Below are 23,563 nucleotides of genomic sequence, written 5' to 3' on the forward strand. Positions count from 1 at the left end.
TATCAACAAATAAGTGGGAATCGGTGGATTTGTTCCCAAGTACACATCAAAGTTAGACGGATGTTCTGCATGTTAGTGTGTGTGTGTGTGTGTGTGTGTGTGTGTGTGTGTGTGTGTGTGTGTGTGTGTGTGTGTGTGTGTGTGTGTGCGTCTTACAGTGACAACTAAATCAGGTCATTAAAATAAGATCAAAGTGACAGGACACTATTTTATCTGCTGGTTGATAAGAAAAAAAAGGAAAAATATATGAATAAAATAATAACTTTGTATATGCATTAGCAGTTTTAACAGAGACAGAAATAATATTATGTGTGATAAACCAGTTAATTGCATGTTTATATATGAGTACAAATACAAAAGAGCCACACTCACCTTAAACGTATCCAGTAACATCCAGGGACTGTAATAATGATTAGAAAAATACATTTTACTGCAACATTTACTCCAACTAAGGAAATGAAATACAATTGAAATAAAATGCCGGAATGATCATCATATTATAACAATAATGATTCCACACACTATATGTATTTATATATATTCCACACTATATTCCATACTACAAGTTACGGTCCGAGGGGGGCCATAACTTATTTTTTTCAAAAATGTTTTTAGCATATGTATAAAAACATTACTGATAGTAATACAAATATATAAAATATTTATATTTATATCATAATTTATATCATAGAAGTTCATTCATATGATATATAATATATTATATTTTGACTTATTTGACTGGTATTTCTAATTTTTATTGATTTATTCTAAGAAAGCAGAGTACCGGTGTAATTAGGTGCTATGTGGGAAGAACAGAAATCATTTCAACCAGGGCTTATGTTCGAATCTTTATTGTGATTAGTTATGTAACACAAGCATCGTAGTGAGCGTCACGGTCAGACAGCATTTGTCGTTCCCGTCCCGTCTGCTATAAACATTGTGCGGTGTGACACACATCTCAATGAAAATCAAAATGATGAGTTGATTTATCTTAACGCACTACATGCTAATCTACCTCAATGACATCGTAACAGAGTAGATTCGGGGTGCACATTGCACTCAAATATTTGAAGTCTCAAAAAAAAAATTAGCTCCAATCATGAGTTTAAAGTACATCCATGTTGTGATAAAAACAAGGTCACTAGCATGCAAAAACAATGGTAACTACAAAAATTTTGGATTTTTAAGGTCTAATATTAATGTTCACTGGCATGTTTTTTTTTTCTTGAATTTCAGCTTGCAAACAATTTGTTATTTTGCCAAGTGTAGCCGCAGCCCATGAAGTTTTTCCTGAGTTCTGCGAATCTCTGGTGGCTAATAAACATGAAAAGTATCGGATAAAAGTCAAATCTGGCAGACCGACAAGTAGGTAGAATTATTAATATACTTCCTAAGGGTACAATTATTCATTCATTCATTCTTTATCTACGATGCCTGTAGAGCATACAGGGGATCGGGGAGTCTGGGCCACTCCTCGATATCATTGGACGAGAGGCAGGGTGTATCCAGGCCGATCACCTGTCAACCAAAGGGCCAGAAAAAGAGACATCCACTCTCCCATTCTCATCCCATGGACAATTTGGTCCTCAAATTGGGGTATATGGTTCAAGGTCAGGAAGAGTTGGCGGGAACTCACCCAGTGGAGTAAATATACAAATCAATCAATCAATCAATCAGTCTGCTCCTGTTCTGGCTGGGAAGCAGTTACGGGGATACGTTTTCGCAATGATGCCTCCATGCACATATGTATGACCTACATAGCGAGCCTGCAGAGACTAGGTCCAGCTTCCTGCCAAATTAGATGACACAAAAATAAAAAAATAAAAAGTGATCACCAGGAATGACCAAAAGATTCTCAGCTGGACCCTTCAAGTCTTATGTAATATGATGTAATATGTAACTTAACTGTGGTGAAGCAACTCACACACTTGACCTCTTTGCTGTGCGTACATCAACCATGTGGCGGTCATGTTTTTCTGCAGTGTCTTTTAGACCCTTTTTTTGTTTAAGGTAGATAACGTCAATTTTTGTCACCATTTGTTTGACTAAGCGCCAGTTCATCCTCTCAGGCGATGAATGCCCACTGCCCAAAGTTTTCCCAGCTCGCAAATACTACCAAAATACATTTTTCTTTATTTTTCTTTTGAGAATTAATAATGCAGTTTAATCAGGAGGAAAGTTGGTTAGAACAAAAGATAACCCCCCTTGTGTGCTCTTTCATTAGCTGGTTGAACAGCCTTGAATTTAAAGGCAGGGGAGGAAGTGTCTGTTCTGAGATCACCAGCCACAGTGATCGGCATCTACTATTAATGGTGCTTCAAATGAGCTTTCTTTGTTGTTGCTGGGGCGTCATCACCAGTTTTGAGCAGCCACTTAAAATCCAAATATATGATTCATTACAAGATAGATCTTTTAAAATGTTCTTCCTGGCATTCATCTTTATTTCTTTATTGCTGATTTACAGCAATTATTTTAATTTTGTCTTTCTTCCTTGTTGCATTTTTAATAGTCTGGCTTTTTTTTCATTTCTCAATGTGGGATTCATAGAGTTATCGATTGTTTAAAATTAAAGAAAAAGGTGTACAGGAAATTATAAGGTAAGCAATCATTGGTTGGGCCTATTGAAAGCATCAAGCTACAAAGCATGGTGACCTGGCGCCTCACACATCTGAGAGTAACAAGATGAGTCAGGAAGGGCAAATATTATGAATATTCCAATTGTGATTTATCACGAAAATAGTCTTGTTTTGCATTTTACTTTACTGTACTTTTTTCACTTGAGAAAGACACACAAATGATTGGTGAAAAATCATCCGTTGAGCGTCAGGGCAACTGTCTGAATGTCCGAGGTCGATGGGTTGATTTTTTTCTCAAGACTCGTCATCTCCTCAGGCTTTGGGTCTCTACTGCCCGTTTCCTTTTTTCTTCTTTCCTGGAGCACAAACACACAGGAGAATGTTTACTCTCAAAACATTTGGCATTATATATGAATAAGTGTACAGCATTTAAATTGGCTGGTAAAACAAAGAAAAACAAAAGAAAAAAAAAAATCAATTGTAGTTCAAATGTCTCTCGGCAGGCGAGAAGCAAGAAAAGAAACGAAAATTCAAAAGTAAAGTAAGCAATAAAGTTAATGGGACTAAACTTTATTTACAAGCCTAGAGCTATTATAGTTTGTTACGCTGGATTAAAATAAAAAAGTACAGGGCATAGGAAATAAGACAAAGAGTGTTTGCTTTGCTTTCTTTAGAATTGTGGCCTCAGGTCAGACAAGAGAGGCACTTAGTAGTCAGAACAGTTGATATTCACAAGACACTGTGAAGTGAAGAACTGAGGAGAAGATGACAGTCTGACTCCATGTTACTTTTAAAAGTTAACTGTTTAAAAATATAGTTGATTTGTTTTTCACAACTTAAATCCCGCCGAATTCAATAAAAATAGTCCCAAACCTGGCTGGAAACTGCATAAAATCTTATCCTGCACTAACAGTAAATAATAGCCCACAAAGATTTTTTTCATCGCACCAGTAACAAAAAGTACATTCACATTTGCAGGGTAACTGCAGGAAGTGAAAAAAGAGCATAGAGAAATAGGATTATTTACCATAGAAAGTGCCACAAACATATTGAAATATACATTGAAAAGATATCAGTTATAGTTATATTTCATGATAACTACAGTATATTTATTTAATTTGACCATATGTTTTTGACGATAGCATGACAGCTTGAGTAAAATTGCTTCCAAAATATTAAAAAAAAAGAGCAATTGTCTTTGGAACCAAACATTCCTGGTTTGATTCCCATGTCCTCCTAACTGCTGACACCTAACTGGCACCTTTGCGGGTAGCTAACAGATATCATCACACACATGCACTTAACCTGAATATCATAAAATGTTTCGGCTCTTATTTAATTTAGATAGAAAATTTTAGATACATATTCATGAAAAAAGTAATCAAGCGGCCATTTTAATGCCACTGAAATTTCTAGCAAAATCAATGCAAGGACAAAATGCAGCTCCTGCTCTCTGAAAATTAATTGAAATCAATATAGAGAAAAAATAATAACATTCAAATCAGAATCATAGTTTTGGAAAGATGTCAAAAAGTCCCCGCAAATTTTATAATCTGCAAACAAATAATCACAGTATCGATTTTTTCATCTCGGTTGATATAACGTCTATTGTCTCTTGTTTGCTTCTGACACCCTCATGTGTTTAACCAACCATTTTTCCGAACTTTTTAAGTTTAGTGAAGTTTTTTTTTCGAGAAATTTTGTCTTCTTGCTCAGAGTGGAACTCCTGCACTTAAGCACACTCGTCGATCTGACCTTTGTTTTTTGTCTTGGTTTTCCCAAGGCAAGGTTTGGACACGGAGATGGTCTGCATGCACTCAGCATTGAACAGCGCTCTCTTCAGGGTCCCAGTTCTGGTCCGCAAGCCAGAGCTTTGGTCGCATTCGCCCCAGCTTCCGAAACGATATTTACAGTCAGCTGGAAGTAAAGAAGACAAATAGATACAAAAGAAATTGAACTGAACCTTATCAGCTGCTATTGGACAAGTTGATTTATAATTAATGGTTGATATATGGATGATTAATGATGATACCGGTTATATAACATAAGTAGATCATGTTAGATAAATAGAGCCCACTTTTTTTTTTTTATTTTTACATTTACATATTATGGCTCTGCATTTATATAACAATAATGCATTAAGAGTGTGTTCCTGTGTAGACACTTAGGGTAAAAAAAGATATGAATATAGTACAAAAAATATATTAATACAGTAGTTGACAAGTATAGTGTGCAAAGAAGTGCTCATCTGAAGTGCTCTCACAAATATTAACCAGACATGCATGATGCATGAAATATAAATATAAGACTCTAAGTCATGCCATAACATGCGTGTGATAACCCAAGGATTAGCAGACATCAGTGATTAAATGTTACTCATTACTTATCGATTTACATCAACCTTGAGTAAAACCATAGGATGTGGTCATGTGTGGTTTTTGTGTATTACCGCCAAAGTTTTTTTTCCAGTTGCAGGGCACTTTACATTTCATCTTCTTCATCTGCTGGTCACATGACCCCTCTCTAAACCCTGCTCCACAGTCTCCGTTGCTAGGGACACAGTTTCCATAGCGCCAGTCAGTGCATTCTGACCCAGACTGGGAGGGTTTGTTCTTCTCTGCGGAGAAAATAAAGATATAGTGTTACACATTTCACAGCTGCATATGCCCCTCCATTGGGGGGCACTAAAGTCACTTGAAGCCCAGTTAAACCTGACAGGTTCTTGACTTCTGGTATGATTAGTTTGGCCGATTGCTCATCTGTTTTTGGAAACAATGACTCATATTCTTTTTATGACATTTTTAAAGTATATGAATTTTCCATAGACTCAATGGTATAAAGATAGTTTGTTCTAAACTTGTTTATCCTGATATGGTGGTGACACAGGAACAAAACAGCATTCAGGGCCTAAATGTTTTTGTCTTATTTATTTGTTATTATTTTATTGTTTTTGCAGAGTACACTGGCACCACCTCTTTCCAGATCTCTCCTTCAAAAAAAAGACTGGATGGCATTTGCCTGATATAAAAATTTTACTTTTGTGGTGACTAATTGTGCATTTCAGTGATATAAAAAAAACATTGCTGCAAGAGCAGGATTCAAGGTATGGGGCCATTCAATTAATACAGGGTACCATAAATTATACAATGGAACAAACAAGGAAAAGCACAGATGTAACACAGGATTCATTGTTTGGTAACAAACCCCTCTGTGAAAACAAGGCCCGGCTGTATAATTGAATAATAACTACAAGTGTTCTTCCTATTTTCATTTTTCCTTTTTTTTTTGTTAAATTAAACAACAACTGTGTTGTTTTTGTCAAACAGGGACAGTAAATGTCTTTCTCTCATTTTGTCTTCACACTGCTGTGGGAGATATCCAGACTTCCCTCCCCGACCACCACCCTTAGTGAAGGGGAACATTTCCAATAGAATTCGATTGAAATACCCAGGGGCAAATGAAGCTTCTTCAGTCACTGCAGGTTCTTGCTCAATATAGATATTACATGATAATAACAAGATAAACCGCCATCCAAACATTTTTGATTGAAGTGGGAAGTTGTCTCTAGTCAGCCCAACAAACCATCAATTTCAAAGTGCCGACCTTGTTAGGATTAGCCGTTCTTGTCTCTCACAGAGTTGCAGTTCAACCACATGTTCGTGGCAGAGTTGTTTGATCCGGCCTTTTTTGCCCATTTATTTATTTATTTGTCGACAAAAGCCCCTTGATTTCACGCGTGGATATGAAAATGCATTTTCTGGCTGAAAACTTACACAAAAAGAGACTGCAAAAAGTGTTTCCTTTGTCAGCGTTAGGTTTGAGAAATGGTGAAAAGAAGAGATTGTCTGCAGAATCAGAATCAGTCGGTCACTGAGGATGAGAGCGATGAACACGTTAAGAAGATGGTCCAGAGAGAGAGCAGGTGATGTGTGTGTGTGTGTGTGTGTGTGTGTGTGTGTGTGTGTGTGTGTGTGTGTGTGTGTGTGTGTGTGTGTGTGTGTGTGTGTGTGTGTGTGTGTGTGTGTCTATTCATATTTATTTATTTATCAATATTAGTCTATGCCATGCGAGACACAGTGTTAGGGCTGGGCTTGCAGCCGTGCATAGGCGTAGTGCCAGTTTAGGGAAAACCTTAAAGCTGGAGCTTCGGTCTCCCTGGTTGGCATGGCATTGCGCTCACTGCCATCACGTTCACCTTCATTCATTCATGTTTCCTGTGTCATCTTTCTCTTTTCTTTCTCCGTTTCATGTGCCACCTCTACCCTTATGCTCTCAGTCATCAACTTCAACTCTTACTTGGTCTTTCTTTTGGCTGCATCCTTCATCTCTCTTGTTGGTGTAGGGCAGTGCCTCTTGCCTGCCCGCCCACCTATCCCCAACCGGGCTTCTATTGTTAATTTATGCTAGTGCCTTCCGCCTGGCTGCCCCTACCCAAGCTGATTCTCTCTCGGACAAGTTTGGATTCCGCCACCCAGGGCCGGCTCGTCCCCTGCGGCCAGAGTTCGCCCAACACCATGGCGCAGTGGCATGCCCAAACCCCATTGGAGTCCTCCTGACGCCACCGCTTAGAGCCCAGCTTCCGACCATTGCCCAGAGTTCTCCGGGTACCAAATCCCAGTGGTTCAGCCATCCTCAGAAACCCAGTTGAGATCAAAGTCCTCCCGACTCCAACGCTGCAACTCATCGTCCAGCTGCTCACATTGGCCAGAGTTCTCCTGAGGCCAACCGCTTCAAAACCTTTGTCAGTCACTGTACCTAACAACCAGACTGATAGTTTACTCACCTGTTTATACCCTAAATGTTTTGGTGCAGAGTTGTGTCTGCGTGTGGGTTGAACCAGAGTCTATAACCCCCAGGCAAACAAAACTGCACCAAACCCAATGAAATCTCTGTATGGACAGGCTCAATAGTTATTGGACAGCATCACTACTGCAACATTCATTCTTTCATTATGTTTACCGCTTATCCTGCAGGCAGGGCCACTTGGCTGCTGGAGTCTATCCTAACTGTCATTGGGGAATAGGCACGGTTCACCCTGGACCGGTCACTGGTCGATTGCAGCGCCAGACATAGAGACATACAACCATTCACTCTCTCACTCAAATACGATATGGATATATATCAGGCGAAAAAAGGCCAGAATTAAACGAGAGAAAAGTGTCAGGGGTACTACGCAATAGAAGACTGTAAACCAGAATAAAAGGAAATATGTAAAAGACAGTGGTGAGACCAGCCATGCTGTATGGTCTAGAAACAGTGATGAGGACAAAAATTAAGGAGGCAGAGTTGGAGGTCACAGAGATGAAGATGTTGAGGTTCTCTTTGGGAGTGACCAGGATGGATAGGATCAAGAATGAGTACATCAGAGGGACTGTACATGTTAGATGTTTTGGAGAGGTCAGAGAAGCCAGGCTGAGATGGTTCGGTCATGTACAAAGGAGGGACAGTGAATATATTGGTAGACGGATGCTGGAATTGGAGCTCCCAGACAGGAGGTCCTAGAAGAAGACCTATTTATGTATTTATGGATGTAGTGACAGAGGATATGAAATTAGTTGGTGTGACAGAGGAGGATACAGAGAATTCATAAGGTGGAGAAGGGAAAAGCCAAAAGGAAAAGAAGAATTTTCTTGCTTTATGGCTGATGTCTTCACACCTTCATAGCAAATATATAGAACTTGATCATTTAATTACCCTGAAAGACCTTTGTTTGACTTTCAAAATAATTCATAAGGCTGCACTGCCTAAATAGCAGACCTTTGTGCAACCCTGCTAAATCTTTGTGCACATGTGCACATGTGCTTTACCTGTTTTACCATATGATATCTATTCTCAGTGACTATCGGATTAGCTTTAGCTAAACCTGATATAAAGCATGTCTGGAAAATTGATTGGTTTCCTTGAAAAATGAACAAAATACATCTAAATAAATCTAAATTAGTGTTTTGCATATCAAGATGAACTTGGTAGCAGAAAAGCCTGAGGAACAAAATCTTACCTTTGTTGGACTTGCCTCCTGCCACGGTGATGGTGGTATGAGTGACCATCAGCAGCAGCAGCAGCACAGTCTTCATCCTACAAGGAAAAAAAAAACATAAAACACAGAGCATTTGGAAAAGATGATTATTTAAAAGGTTGGCATTTAATGTTGACCCCCAGGTCTGGGGTAATTCAGCTAGGAATCATTAGTTGCTGTTCTCAACAGCACCATTAATGGCTGGTAAGAGCCCGACTGGGGACACCGGCCACAACTCTCCCTGTTGTTGTGCATCGACAGGAGCACGTTGGATGGTTTCATTAACTCCGGATCATAGATGGAAAAAGATAATTAAAGTTTCAAGTTGGATTTACTGAAACAAAATTAAATCTTTGACTTCAACAACCACATGAAGCCTTCTCCTGATTGACCAAGATTTAGAAACAAGTATTTATTGATTTGTCAATGATTTTCATGACCGTTTAGACCATTTTTGTGTCATTGTGAAACTGATCTTTCACCCTTTGGACAATTATTGTCAAAATTAGTCCCATCAGAGGTCAATGTGTCATATGCTTTTGAGTTTTGGTGATGATTTGATGATCCTAAACTTTGACAAACATTTTCTGATTGGTTTATACTCATGACACAGTGGACATTTGAGCCGGATTTTGAAATATGACTTCCATAATTGAAAAAAATAAAATAATACATTTTAGTTACTGTACGTTACACAATAAAAGGCCTTTTATGTTCTTCAAAACCCTTCGGGTTTATCAGTGTTACCCTTTTAAGATGAAAAAGAAAAAAATTCACTCACACACACATGCCCATATCCTCATTCCTGAAGACAAGCACAGACCTAATGTTTTCCAGGGGGGTTGTCACAGTTTTTCTCTTTGTGACTCACTAAGTCAGAGTGTAAGCAAAGCAGGGGTACGTGAATATGTGTTTGTGTCGGGATGTGTGAAGGGGTCTGGATTGGAGCATTCACATACCATCCGGTATGCAATTATACACTCCTCTCTAATAACTTGTCCGGGGACTGAAGTTGAAAAGCTTTGCGGCAGGATCCCATGAGGAAGACTGCACCGGTCTTTCCCTGGATCAACAGTATTAGCAGGGAAAGGCATAAAAATATCATGAGGCAGTAAAGCTGGAATCAGGACTGCAGATTCCAGCCGTCTCGCTTGCACATGATTTGATTCAAACCGGTAGACTCCCAGCTGTTCTGGTAATTAAGGAAAAAAACTCAATGCTAGCTCACAGTTTGCCCATTTTCAACTGATCATGAGATAAATCTTGCGCTCTCCTCAACCCACGGAGTCCCATTAAGGCCCGAGGTGACGGCCAGAGGTCAGCTTCTTTGTGTTCGGTCAGCACTGACAAACGACCAGAGGAGGTTAGAGGTCAATAACAATTTGGCCCGCTCTCCTGCTTTCATGAAAAGTGGAATGTTTGGCTGAACATCACGTGTTCCAGCAGGTCCCGCGGGGGCCGAGTCTGTCTAATAACCATGTCTTCTGGGTCAACACATTTCCTTTCACCGGATTCCAGCGGGCTTTTATGTAATTGGCACAGAAAAATAAAACTGGTCAAAGACAAATAAAGGCACAATTTCAACCGTGAGGCTGTGGGTTCATTTAATGGGACATTTAAAATGTGGAGCAGGGCAGCAGCAAGTGCATTTTCACTTCCTCCATACACACTTTAGTTATATCAGCAAAAAAAAAAAAAAATTATAAAAAGCTATGAATTTGTCATAGTGCTGCCTTATAGTTAAACAAAATTCAGCAAATTGGACAAAAAACAGTACTATTTGATATGTGCACTGATTAGACTTCGCGATTGATTATGCAACTCATGTTTTGATTCAGATGCATTGGTTGCTAAAACCCAATCTATGGCTAATGATAAAACAAGGATACAAAAACTATTGCTTCAAAAATGAAAATGAGACAGAAAAGGAAACATAGAAACTGCTTAGAAATACACAAAACATCTAGCCAGCAATAGTCGCTTTCAGACAGAAAAGTTCAAAGAACCATCCAGTTCAAATTTCATTCAATGAGCCACCCTCTCAGGGTAACCTTTTAGTTTTGCATTTGCACAGGCAACGAAGGACCACAGTAGCAATCGGACTGACACAAGTGTCTGTGACATGTACTTTAAGCATCAGATTAAAAAAAACAAACATCTGCGAAGAAGAGGAAGACAGCCTGGACACCATCAAGAGTGAAGTTGCCTCAGAATTCATGTTCTTCATCTCGGGAATAATAACAACGAACAATCAAATGGGTTTAAGTCTCAGGAAAAACCCAAACATTAGCTGTACTTATTTTGACCACTTCATTGGTCCATTGTTGCAAGATGCAAGAAAACAGCTGACCAGTGACCACATTAGTTTTTAGAAATGGTTCAAGAAGTATCTAGTAATGGGCATGGCTTGTGAGTGCTACCAATCACCAAGAACCTATTTCATATGGGTTCCTGTGGAACTATAAAAAGAAGCTGTCTCATAGTAGCCGCTAAAATGGTTCTAGGAACTGAGTTCTCTGGGCCCTAGTTTCTATGTTGTCTGAACACACAAATGAAAAACCTAGGTCCTATCATGGTTTCAGGAACTGTAAAAATTTGCTCCAGTGTGAAAGGGGCTATTGTGTCACTGTGCACAAAACAGAATCAACAAATTCAAAAGTTTTTGTAACTGGTCAGTGTTGGAGAAACATGCAAATCGTCCACAGAAGAAAATGGCTGCTGAAGAAAAGTTAAGGTATGATTGACATATTAAGAAGCTGAGAATAGAAATAAAGTCCTTCAGAAGGACGACACACATTGCCAAAGGAGTTGTGGTAGAACGCTTTAATCTGAAATGGAAATACAGGAATATAGATGTCCAAATGCTTAATTTACATAGACAACCAAAACAGTGTCGGTCTCAGTCACCACAACAAGTGATTTAGTGGCTCTAGCAGAGCATTAAGGCTCATTGAACTTCTTTCAGCTTAGGTAGTTTGAAGTACATTCAACAGTTGTCTGTCAGCAGTTGTAATTTAAACATATCAACAACCCATCGGTCAACGTTTGCTTTGGCAATTTAACACCAGATACACTGGAGGCATGGCAAACAAGTTAGACCGCGTCAGGTCACGAGCAATATTTGAGGAGGTCAACCTCTGTCAGAAAACTGATGGATTTGTGACCTGACAAACTTTTTTATTGAAAAGGAGCCAGAAAAATACAAGCCATATACATGATGTAGATAGACTCTCATCCTTTGTTGAGCCAATTGCCCCAATAGGCAGTAAAGAGTAAACCCTTAGAACTGCCTTTTGGGGGATGCGCTACAAGATCAGGAGAAAAATCACCCTCAATATGTATATCAGAACTAGTTATTTTTATTAATTCTAAAGGAAAAGCCCACATTTGATCAAAAGTAAAACGAAACCCAATTAATATTATCACAAATAATAGTTCCCTACTATCTCTTCTGGCTGATCAGTACCTGGGGTACTTTAAGCAATTCATGCCATTTTTCTTCTTTTTTTTTTTGTTAATTTTTTTTATTTGTAATTTATTGAACATGTAATTTGGATGACATAAAGACAATCGCAAAAACAATGCCATTCAATATCTGTTGCCAGCTCTACTTTGTTGAGAGGATATTGAATCTCCTGGATCTCCATTGCACGTTCACAGCAGCTGTAGGTTCCGGCAAGAATCCACAAAGATGAATAAAGTAAAATGACACAAGGATCCCCTGCGAGACATGATTTTGGCTCAACCGTCAGAGTTCCATGATCCTTGGCGCAGCAATTTCAGACACACTTATGGAATAAGTGGCCCATAGCACCACCTCACTCCCTGGCTGGCAACACGGGAGTTGATGTAAAGGGGTGAGTAAAGAATACGGCGCTCTGAACTTTGTAATAGTTTACTTTTATACATCGGTGTACTAGATTTATTGAGTAGTTATTTTGGGCTTGTTGTGACTGTACCCTACACAGGTTAAAGATGGTATTTCCTGCTTGGCCTTCTGCCTGTCGCACCTCCTCCATTGCACTTTGGATCAGATGCGGGTACCTCAGTTGCAGCCACCTTTCACTGATGTATCACCAGGTGGGGGCGGGGCAAGTGGCTTCTCAGGAACATCTCCCTACCACTCCCTGCATCTGACCCTACTGGGGTGTTTTGACCCCATCTGCTATCCTTCCTCCATACTCGCAACCAGAAGCTTGCCTTCTCTGCCTCATCTGCTAGCCGCAGCCTTGCCCCTGTTGTCCCTGTGGTGTGTAGTAGCTGGATCACTGACCAACCTACAAAGCCCCTGCACCTAACCTCCACCAGGTGAATGGATGCTACCCACCCTGCCTTCCTGCACTCCTTTTCCAGCTCTGTGTACTTGAGCCGCTTTAGCTCATGTGCAGCCGGTATACCCTCTTCCCAGGGCACAGTCAACTTCCCACTTGGGAAGACGAGCTGCCTACCCAGGTCAACGTGCATCTTCCACGCCTTTCCAGGGCTCACCAGTGATCTTGACAGACCCCTTTGTGGCTTCTGCTGGTTCTCTCCTGGTTGTACGAAGGAGACACTTGTGGGTTGGCTGTTCGAGGTGTTAGCAGCTGCTCTGCCAGCTTCCTCAGCAGTTGATTGTGCCGCTATCTAGGGTGTCCCTGTGAGAGTGCCACTGGAGGGTGCCATCCACTTGCACCATGTTCAGGTGTCAGGGTTCACACCTGATCCCAATTGTAATCGGCACCAGCTGCAGCAGATGCCGCTAATCAAGATCCCTATAAAGGGCAGCGGCACGCTCTGCCTGGGCTGGGAGATTGTGGCTTGCAGACCCTTGCCACGACCGGGCCCCATCCCTGCCATTGTGGCTCTCAGATCACTGCAGAGCCCTGCCACGACCGGACCCCAGGTGTGACCTCTGTCCCCTCCCTCGTTACGACCAGACCTGGTCGGCAGGTGTAACCTCTGTCCCCTCCCGTAACCCGTCCAGTCTGCCACCCTGCCTGGGGTCCGTCCAGTCTGCAACCCGTCCTGGTGAGACCCAGCCTCCGCAGTCCCGTCTGCATCCCGTCCTTGTGAGACCCAGCCTCTGCAGTCCCGTCTGCAGCCCGTCCTGCCATTTCAACGCAATAAAAGTGCTTTCAACCCATCTCTGCTCTGAAGTGTGGTTCCCTGCTCGAGTCCGCCCCAGCGACTCGTGACAGACAGCTACTGTGGCGCCTTTTATTGTGTGGTCCCTGGACTCCTAAGCTTGAACACCACGCAACCCTTCTCTTGCTTGTACCCAAGGCCGACTGACTTCAGTGGAAGCTGGAGTGCATTCTTGCCGAAGAGTCCTGCATTGGAGAAACAGCAAGGGAGGCCGAACCATTTCCTAATGTACGTGTCAGCAATGCCTAACCTTGTGACTGTGGTAGATGGGATTTTACACACTTTATGTGGCCACATCACACACTGGAATAGTGTGAACTAGTAGCGCCACAGTTTGAGTTTCCCAGGGAGTTGGCACCATCAATTCTTGCCAGGCCGTGGGCGAGCTGTTTTTCCACCAGCCTGCCCATTTGTCTGTGAAAGAGGTCAGCAGTGTACTCTCTACCTAGGCTTCTAATAGGCTCTGATAGTAGGGAGATCTTGCCACCACCTGCCATGAACACTCCTCACTCCTGATTGAAAGGCGCCGGGATTTAGCCGGCTTGATTATCATCCTTGCTCATCTAGGTGCTTGAGGAGTCTTGCTGTACATGGTGCTGTCTGTGGAATGCTTGTCACGTCATCCATATAGCTTATCAGCGCAGGAAGCCTGTCCCCAGATGGTAGTTCCCCCAACTACTTGTTGCGCTCCACAAAGAATGATCTCAAAGGCAGCCACAAAGAGTACTGGTGAAATTGCGCAGCCCATTGCGATGCCAACCTCCAGTTGTTGCCAGTTAAAGCCTTCAAGGGCGAAGCACATATAAACGTTACTGAAGTACTTGGCTATGATGGTACTGACGGATGTTTGAACTCTTGGCTTGCTGGATCTTGGATGAGTGTTCGATACATCCCAGGAACCCTGGAATCCCAGCCTTCTGGCAACTTGTGTCACTGTACCCGTTGTTCAAGAAGTTGGTAATGTACCTTGCAAGGACTAAGAAGAACAATTTCCCTTCCATGTTCAGGAACACAATGCTTCTGAACTGGTGGAGTCCAACTCTTTAGTAATAAATACACCGAGTGCCTGTTGCCACTCGGCTGGGATGGACCCCTTCTTTCAAATCACCCTCTTGAGCTTCCGCAAGATCACTTTCACTTGTGGACAGTTCTTGAAAAACTTATAGGAGAGCCCATTGGTTCCGGGTGCTGAAGCTGACCTAGTTTTGGCTTACACTTGGCAGGCTTGCAATGCAGCCAGCGTATCCTGAGGAAGCCCTTCACTTACATTACCATTTGCAACAGTACTGCAATGCATTTACCGCCGTACATGGGATGCGTCCAGGATGTACACGGTGAAAACGGTTTGATGAAAATGTAGTGCAGAGAGCAGTTGAAGTCCAAGGATGGCTGCAGTTCAGGGTCTAATGAGACCCTGACTGAGTAAAGATGGTACAGTCCTGAGAGGGGAAACTGGCATTCAGGGCTTAAATGAGAATACAGAATTTGGGACAAAGCAGTGAGTCAGACAAAATCATTAAAAGCATAAATGTCTCCTATCAATTTTTACCTAAGCTGCGTACATTTTTTATCACCTAATTTTGTTGAATCAAACATTCAAATGTGTCCCTTGCATGCAGAGTATGGCCAAAAAAAAACATTACTTCCTGTGTGGTATCCCAGGGTAGGTGAGATCAGCATTTGGGTGGAGAATGTGTACATTGAATTTGTGCTTGAGTATGCCAGCAAAACTTTTCCTTTTTTCTAAGCCAAGTGGAGCTTATTCCTTCTTCCTGAAACCTTAGTTTTATGAGGTCCTGTCTGCATTATGTGGTGGAGTCCAGAAACACCAAATGAATCTTGATTTTGCAGTGGGCACAATAAAAACCTTAAGAACCAGGTGTTCTGCAAAGCGACAACTTACATAAGTAACACCCCTTACACCTTACCATGTTTTATGTGTATATCATACAAAAGAGTACGCATGCTTCAGGAAAACAATGTGGTTAAGTAAATAATGTGTCAATTTTTATTTGTTTGCCAAGAAGCATGATTAGTATGCTTGTTTGATGATATTTATGCCATACAAGGTTTTTGTTATACATTTGAGCACTCTATTAATTTCTTTACTTTGACTCCTTGTTATTTGCACATAAGCAAGTCTTTTCAATAACCAAAATATTACCAAGTGAGTCGTGAGTGGAATCTTAGAATGCACACTCAAGCACTGATACAGATAAAAACTCAGAAACATGATAGCTCCGATCTCCTCATGGTGTCATGGTTAAGGATTTTGGAGTCTTTCTCTGACACAAACAAGCGGTTTGGCTCCAATATGTTTATCTCTCGGTTGCCCGGGTAATAACAGGCCGATTTATTGCAGTTAAAATGCCTTGTATCCTTCTCAATGTTACTTTAGACTACAATTGTTCCCCTGACGTGCACATTAATTCGCCACCGCAGTTAATCAATCTCATTTCAAAGGCCATATCGGTCTGGACCATTAGGCTATGGGTTGGTGGAGGGCATGTTTATAAAAGTGGCCTGATATAAGCAGTCACGTAAATGTATTAATGCTGAGTAACTGAATGATTGCAATTGATCGAAACCAAATTACTCTGAGCAGTTCATGTCACACTTGAATAAATGGGGGGTTTGGTCATGCTTAAATGGAGGACCCGTACACGTTCAAGGCAGACTTTAAAACCAATCTATGCCCAAAATTATTGTTAGTTGAAATGACTCAAAGCTTAAATTATAAGAAGACCAATGCAGCGAGAGGGGTGTTTTTCTCATGGCTTCATAGTGTATTTTTGCGGATTAGTTGAGTCACCAATGGCTTGGCTAACACCCGTCAGGCGACCAGCGTGTCACAGAGAGTATGTGAAACCACCACAACCTCTTAACGCCATTATGAGTCGGTGGCACATAATGTGTGATGATTACACTGTGACACCACAGAAACAATGACAGTGTAAATCAATTAGGATCCTTTCCCATCAGGGGCACTTGAATTTCCCCCATTCAGTACCATTGTTGGGTCAGCAGCTGTTGTGTCTGGATGAGACCGGAGCCCCTCAAGTCCTCTGAAACACATTTCACAGATACAGCCCCAATTGTAATCTTTCCATCTCCTTGAGGGATTTATCCTGAAACATAGCCTCACAATACGTGATGGTTTTTGAGTCCTTTTTCTTTGTTTTTAGTCCAATATACAACACCAAAACAAGGGTAACATGTTAGGTTGATACCCTACGCCTAACTTCCAGTGTGATCAATACAGTAAATACACATTTTTTAAAACACAACAGCAGGGAAAACACAGGTGCCATAGATAGAAGTCAATACTCAAGCGAACAAATGAAACCCTTGCTCAATCTTTTAACATTCTGACATCCCACAAAATTATTCTCCTGTGGTTAATGTCATTTCAAGATGCCGATGTCAATGAATTGAGACGAAAAGGAAGTTTCCACGCTATAAAACACCATTAACCACCTGGCCATTTATTGATGAAGCAGGAATTTTCTGTGTCCACCATCAATTGCTTTCCATCAGCTTTGTTTCTGAGTTGCTGACACGAAACAGATGTTGTTCCGTCGCAATGATATGCGGAATCAAGTATTTCTATGAGACGGGGGCCAACCTGCTTGCCACTCGCTAGTTGGCAACAAGCAGAAAGTGGATTTTTCAGAGCCCGTTTACGCTGACAATCTCACTGAAGCAGCAGAGTTTGGAGATTTAGTTTGCAGCATGTGCGAACGCAATTGCCCAAACAGCCATGAAGACACAAATTATATCCTGTTCATTATGAGAGATAGGAGCCAATCTAGGTTTAGGCTAATACGGATAGGCTGATGAACTGCTTGTAATATTTTTGAATATCAGTACAGATCAGGTTGAGCTCCCCTCTGGATTATAAACAGATTAAATGATATAAAAAAAAAGCTCTGGTCCAGTGTAAACAAAATAGATAGAAATGAATATCATTTAATATACACAGTTACTAAAAACGGATGTGAATGTTGTCAGCTTTTGTGTCAGTGGATGATTGTAAAATACTGTATCTACAAAATAAAAGAGGCTTGTAAACAAACAGAAAACTCCCTCGAGAGACTTTCTTCTCTCTGCTCTGATTATCTCTGTCAGTGCCTAGAGGTCCATCTGCCATAAGACACAGTACATACACACATGCACACACCACACACACAAATAAAAAAAAAAACAGAAAAATCAGCCTGAAACTGCATTCCGAATTTCTCGGGTACATAAAAGCAGACAAAGGAGAGCTTTCTTTGGGTCAGGAGAAGCTATTTGTAGTGAAATGAGCATCAAAAGGTGAAAATTCTCTCCTCCTTGAGCTTCTGTTTTATCTACGCAGATGTGGAGCAGGGTTGTACCAGGTCTCAGCTGAAATTATCGATCAGGACAAGCATTTAGTTTGGGCAAATACCAGCTGCAATTGTTTAAAAGATATCAGTATTTTTATCATAGCAATAAACTATTCATGTGTGAGAGGGAAATTAGGTAAAGCAGTGTGTTAATGTGTTTTAGGTGTGGTTGTAGAGCTATATCCATGTACATTTTCTTTCAATACTGTTTATCTTATCTTATCTTATCTTATCTTATCAATTTCAGATGCAGCCATTGTACTAACTCAGTGCACCTTTAGAATGTTTGTATGGTGCACACTGGTTTCCACAGTTACTACCTATGGCAGTCAGACTGCCTTTTTTTGCATGCAGGGACAATTGTCACTGGTGAGATTTGTCATCCTCTTCGGAGAGTTTTGAGACTGATTTTCCTTTTCCCTTTATGCTGTCATTTTTTTGGGGGGAGTTGTAGAAGTGGGATTACAACAAATCACCCCTAATTTTAACTTATGCAGAGCTGGCACACAGCAGATGTGACCAATCTGACAGGACACACACACACACACACACACACACACACACACACACACACACACACACACACACACACACACACACACACACACACACACACACACACACACACACACACACACACCACTTTCACCTAAGGTGTAATACATTCATCCTTTTTTTCCCCAGGAAAGAGGTGAGTCTCCACTGAGTAATCAGATTTATGTCCCTATGGCACTAGGAATACCTTCCCCACATACACACGCACATGCACACCCAACACACACGCACACTTTGAAAAAGGCTGACAGAGTGACTTTCTGTGGCAAAAAGAATATATATTCTTCTGAGTTTGGATTCTTACCAGATGATTCCGTTTGAGGAAGGGTGGGGATAAAGTTTTGAGTGTGTGTGTGTGTGTGTGTGTGTGTGTGTGTGTGTGTGTGTGTGTGTGTGTGTGTGTGTGTCTGCAGCTGTTGGCTCTGTAATTAGGGATTTTGAAAAGTAGCTGAGTGGAAATGACTGGTCCCTTTATGACCTCGTAACTGTAAGGGAGGCGGGTAGTTCAGTGATATGTGAGAAATGTCCATCCGCCATAAGACATAGTGTAAACACACACACACACACACACACACACACACACACACACACACACACACACACACACACACACACACACACACACACACACACACACACACACACACACACACACACACACACACACACACACACACACACACACACACACACACATGCCCCGAGAGAGCCTCTGCCTTGTTGAGCAGTTATTGATTTTACAATTGCAAATATCTCGTGCTTGTTTTAAACACATTATATTAGTGTAGTCTAATATCTGGTTTGATTTAAAGCCTCTCATCAAGAACCGCCCTTCTGTGGAGCTAAAAGGTTATAGCCCAAACAAAAAATATACTGCTACTGGCTCATCAGACACCCCAACCACCCACACTGATAACGAATAATAATGATAACACAATATAAAATTAATTATAATTATGATTGCAATAACAAACACAAAAACAACAACAGCAACAACAATAATAATATTTCATTCATTCATTCATTCATTCATTCATTATTCATTTTCTGTGCTACTTATCTTGTACACATTTTTATTATTATTATTGTTATTATGATGATGATGATGATTATTATTATTATTATCAATACTAATGTTACTACCATTTCAATTATCAGTCCTGTTGCTTTTGTATGGATATTTAATGTGATATACAACATTCATTTAATCATCATCTGCCACTATAAACTACAAGTGGCAAATTAGGTTATTTCCATGATGGACCAACATCCCAGTGTATCACTGACAATGTTGTCTTTTTTTTTTTATAAAATACTATAAACTACAATTTCAAAAAGACAGATCGTATTCAAACAGGGTAGGTGCCTGGTATGTTTATGCTATGCTGTGTGCCTATTAATTGTGCCTTGGGGACAAATAAAGTGTTTCTGAATTTGAATTTGAATAGACTTGTATGTACGCTCATCAAAACAGTATCTTTCTGTTTTTTTGCTGAGATCAACACAGGCTCTGCCCACAACCTGGGAGTTTCTGGTCATCCATTTACAGTGCTGACTGGCTCAGAAATATTTACGTAGGCAGCAATAAGTTGGGGTTTACAATCAGCCACTATTTGCATTGTTTACGTGGGAGGGGTACTGGGGGGCGATTATGAACCCTATAGTGCTCAGATTATCTGAAATGGTTGCAAACATTTTGAGTCTTATCCTTATCTTTATAAATGCATACAACTTAACTTTGCTCTGCAATCACATTTCCGAGAAACGTATCTGGAAAAACATGAAAAAAAAGTTAAATTTAAAAAATAATTGATGAATAATGAATGTTCTACATTTTTGAACAGAGCTGCTGTCAGAGGGCTTTCAAAGCCTTTTGAGAGGAAGTCAAATTAATTTATTTCCAATTTTGCTGAATGTCGATTCTTTTTAATTTATAATTTTCCTTCTTTGTGTGAAGCCTTGAAGTTCCAACTTCAAGTTATGGCTTTGCAGTCACGGCACACTGAAAGTGTGAGTCTCTCACCTGAGCGGCTGCTCAGAGCCTGCCGTGTTGTTCGGCATGTCAGCTGAAAAAGTAATTCTTTCATCCCATTTGACCTCGCACACACACACACACATACACACACACACACACACACACACACACACACACACACACACACACAGAGCTATCGCAATCCATCCTGAAGCTAAGAGTCACATCTATAAACTCATTAAACCATCAGATACCCCTGCTGCCCCCTCACACACACACACACACACACACACACACACACACACACACACACACACACACACACACACACACACACACACACACACACTCAACGGAAATGGACCAGGAAGAGTCCACAGGAACAGCAAAGCCACTTGCATCAGTAGTGAGCCAACATATGAATTCATAACTTTTTTATCAAACTATAAAAATATGTCACAATAGCTTAACTGATGTCTGCATACACGCACACACACACACACACAGACACACACATACACATTCACATGCACTCTCAAATTTTACATACTTTCTCTTTCAGTACAAGCAATGCACTCTTAAACACACGCAGCAAAAAAAAGACTGCATAGAGGTTTGCAGCCTTGTAGAGTTGTGACAGAGGCAAAGTGCTGGGATCTAGCACAGGAAATGGGACAATTACATAAAAGGGAAGTAATAGCATAATGTTTCAAAGAGGTAATACAAAAACTAAATGAAATAGGAGGTGTGGGAAAAATGTACAGTAGAGATTCTAAAATAAATTTGATTTTTTTGTAGCGAGCTCCACAAAATTCAAAACACACACCACTGCAGATAAACAGGCTTTTATTGCCTCAATGGATTCATAAGGGCTGTCCCAGATTGCTCAAATCTGTCTTTTTGAAGTCATCGCAGGTCATAAAAAGTTGATGTAACGTCGAAATTGTAAAGAGAACTTACTTGTTTGGCAGGCTGGAGTTGCAGAAAGAGTTGGGGAGAAGTTTTTTCTCTCTGCCTCTATCTCTCAGTCATGCATCACCCCTAGCCCCTGCTTTTGTCTCCCAAACCAGTTCATTCTGGTTGCATTAGCCCATTCACCCCGTACTCACTCACACACACACACACACACACACACACACACACATACACAGAGGCGACTTACACAAATGTCTATACACACCTCACAGAAGAACCGAAGAGCTGACTCGAGTTGCGGCCCCCATGCGGCGTCCAATCAGAAGCTACAGGTTTGTATTCCATCTTATATGCTTGGTGACATACCTTCAGAATTCAACGGTTTTAAAGTTTAAAGTTTTCGGCGGGGAGAACGATGGCCGCTCATTGCATCTATCAGGCGAAACTCAATCAATACATGTCTCCTCTGTCTGGACCAGAACTCTTTAATACTGATTTGCAGAAACCCAACTTTCCACCATGAGCAAGCATTTGTCAACACCGGCAAGGAAAAGCAGCCATTTCCCCAGGCGGAAACCTCGGACTGAGCCAAGTTCAATGCGGGCAGCCCTCTGTCTCGACCGGTTTGGGTAGGAACAAGAGTGAACGAGGGGGACAGACATAGAAAGTTACAGCTGTTGGGAGAGACCGGCACAAATGATCTAATGGAACTAATAATAACATTGGCACTAACAGTTACATATTTATGGTGTCATGATACAGAAAGATTATTTCCCTTGGTCAGGAAATAACGGGAGTGGTGGCCACATTAATAATGATGACTAATGTGGTCCATTAAATTGGTAAATTAAAAGGCTACAAAACAATTGTCACAATTTACATTTGTCTTGTCAAAATGACAAAGCAATACAACTTGTAGCCAATCAGTGGTGAGATAAACACAAAAATGAACCTAGCTAAAACAGCTATAAGGTAATTATATCTAGATACATCCCTAGTAATCCTTTGTTTATCATAGGCATTACAGAAAGGTAAAGATAGAGGTAGCAAAGGCAAAACAAAGGGCTTATGATGACTTGTATGCTCGGTTGGATAGTAAGGAGGGTGAGAATGATCTATACAGGTTGGCGAAACAGAGAGATAAAGATGCAAAGGATGTACAACAGGTCCGGGTGATAAAGGACAGAGAGGGAAATGTATTGACAGATGCTAGAAGAGTGATGGGAAGATGGAAAGAGTACTTTGAAGAACTGATGAATGTGGAAAATGAAAGAGAGGCAAGGGTAGAAGAGGTGACTATTGTAGACCACAAAGTAGCAAAAATTAGTAAAAGTGAAGTGAGGAAGGCATTGAAGAAGATGAAGAGTGGAAAAGCAGTTGGTCCTGATGATATACCTGTGGAGGTGTGGAAGTGTCTAGGAGAGGCAGCGGTAGATTTTCTGACTAGATTATTCAACAGGATCTTAGAGAGTGAGAAGATGCCTGAAGAATGGAGACAAAGTGTGATGGTGCCTATTTTTAAGAATAAAGGGGATGTGCAGAATTGTGGCAACTACAGAGGGATAAAGTTGATGAGCCATACAATGAAGTTATGGGAAAGAGTAGTGGAAACTAGACTGAGAGCAGAAGTCAGCATTTGTGAACAGCAGTATGGCTTCATGCCTAGGAAGAGTACTACAGATGCAGTATTTGCGTTGAGAATGCTAATAGAAAAGTACAGAGAAGGCCAGAGGGAGTTGCACTGCGTTTTTGTAGACCTAGAAAAAGCATATGACAGGGTGCCAAGAGAGGAGCTCTGGTATTGTATGAGGAAGTCTGGAGTGGCAGAGAAGTATGTTGGACTGGTGCAGGACATGTATGCTAGCTGTGAGACACTGGTACGGTGTGCTGTAGGGGTAACAGAGAAGTTCAAGGTGGAGGTGGGACTACATCAGGGATCAGCACTGAGCCCCTTCTTGTTCGCAATGGTGATGGATAGGCTGACAGATGAGGTTAGACAGGAATCCCCATGGACCATGATGTTTGCGGATGA

The 23,563-nt window shown here is 41.0% G+C and overlaps 1 protein-coding gene across 1 annotated transcript; it reads right to left on the reverse strand.

Annotated features, from left to right (window-relative positions):
* Nucleotides 1–837: 837 nt before the first annotated feature.
* LOC147233205 (midkine-B-like) lies at nucleotides 838–21,693 on the reverse strand. Its single transcript, XM_086147795.1, has 5 exons — nucleotides 21,577–21,693; nucleotides 8,575–8,651; nucleotides 5,026–5,193; nucleotides 4,332–4,493; nucleotides 838–2,932 (listed from the first exon to the last, which is right to left on the reverse strand). The coding sequence occupies exons 2-5, from the start codon at nucleotides 8,648–8,650 to the stop codon at nucleotides 2,904–2,906; spliced, it is 435 nt and encodes a 144-aa protein (XP_086003921.1). The 5' UTR covers nucleotide 8,651; nucleotides 21,577–21,693; the 3' UTR covers nucleotides 838–2,903.
* Nucleotides 21,694–23,563: the final 1,870 nt, after the last annotated feature.

The sequence above is a fragment of the Fistularia commersonii genome, chromosome 6 (genome assembly GCF_037954325.1).
Source record: "Fistularia commersonii isolate RoL2024-O1a breed Wild chromosome 6, RoL_Fcom_v1.0, whole genome shotgun sequence".
Classification (NCBI taxonomy): Eukaryota; Metazoa; Chordata; class Actinopteri; order Syngnathiformes; family Fistulariidae; genus Fistularia; species Fistularia commersonii.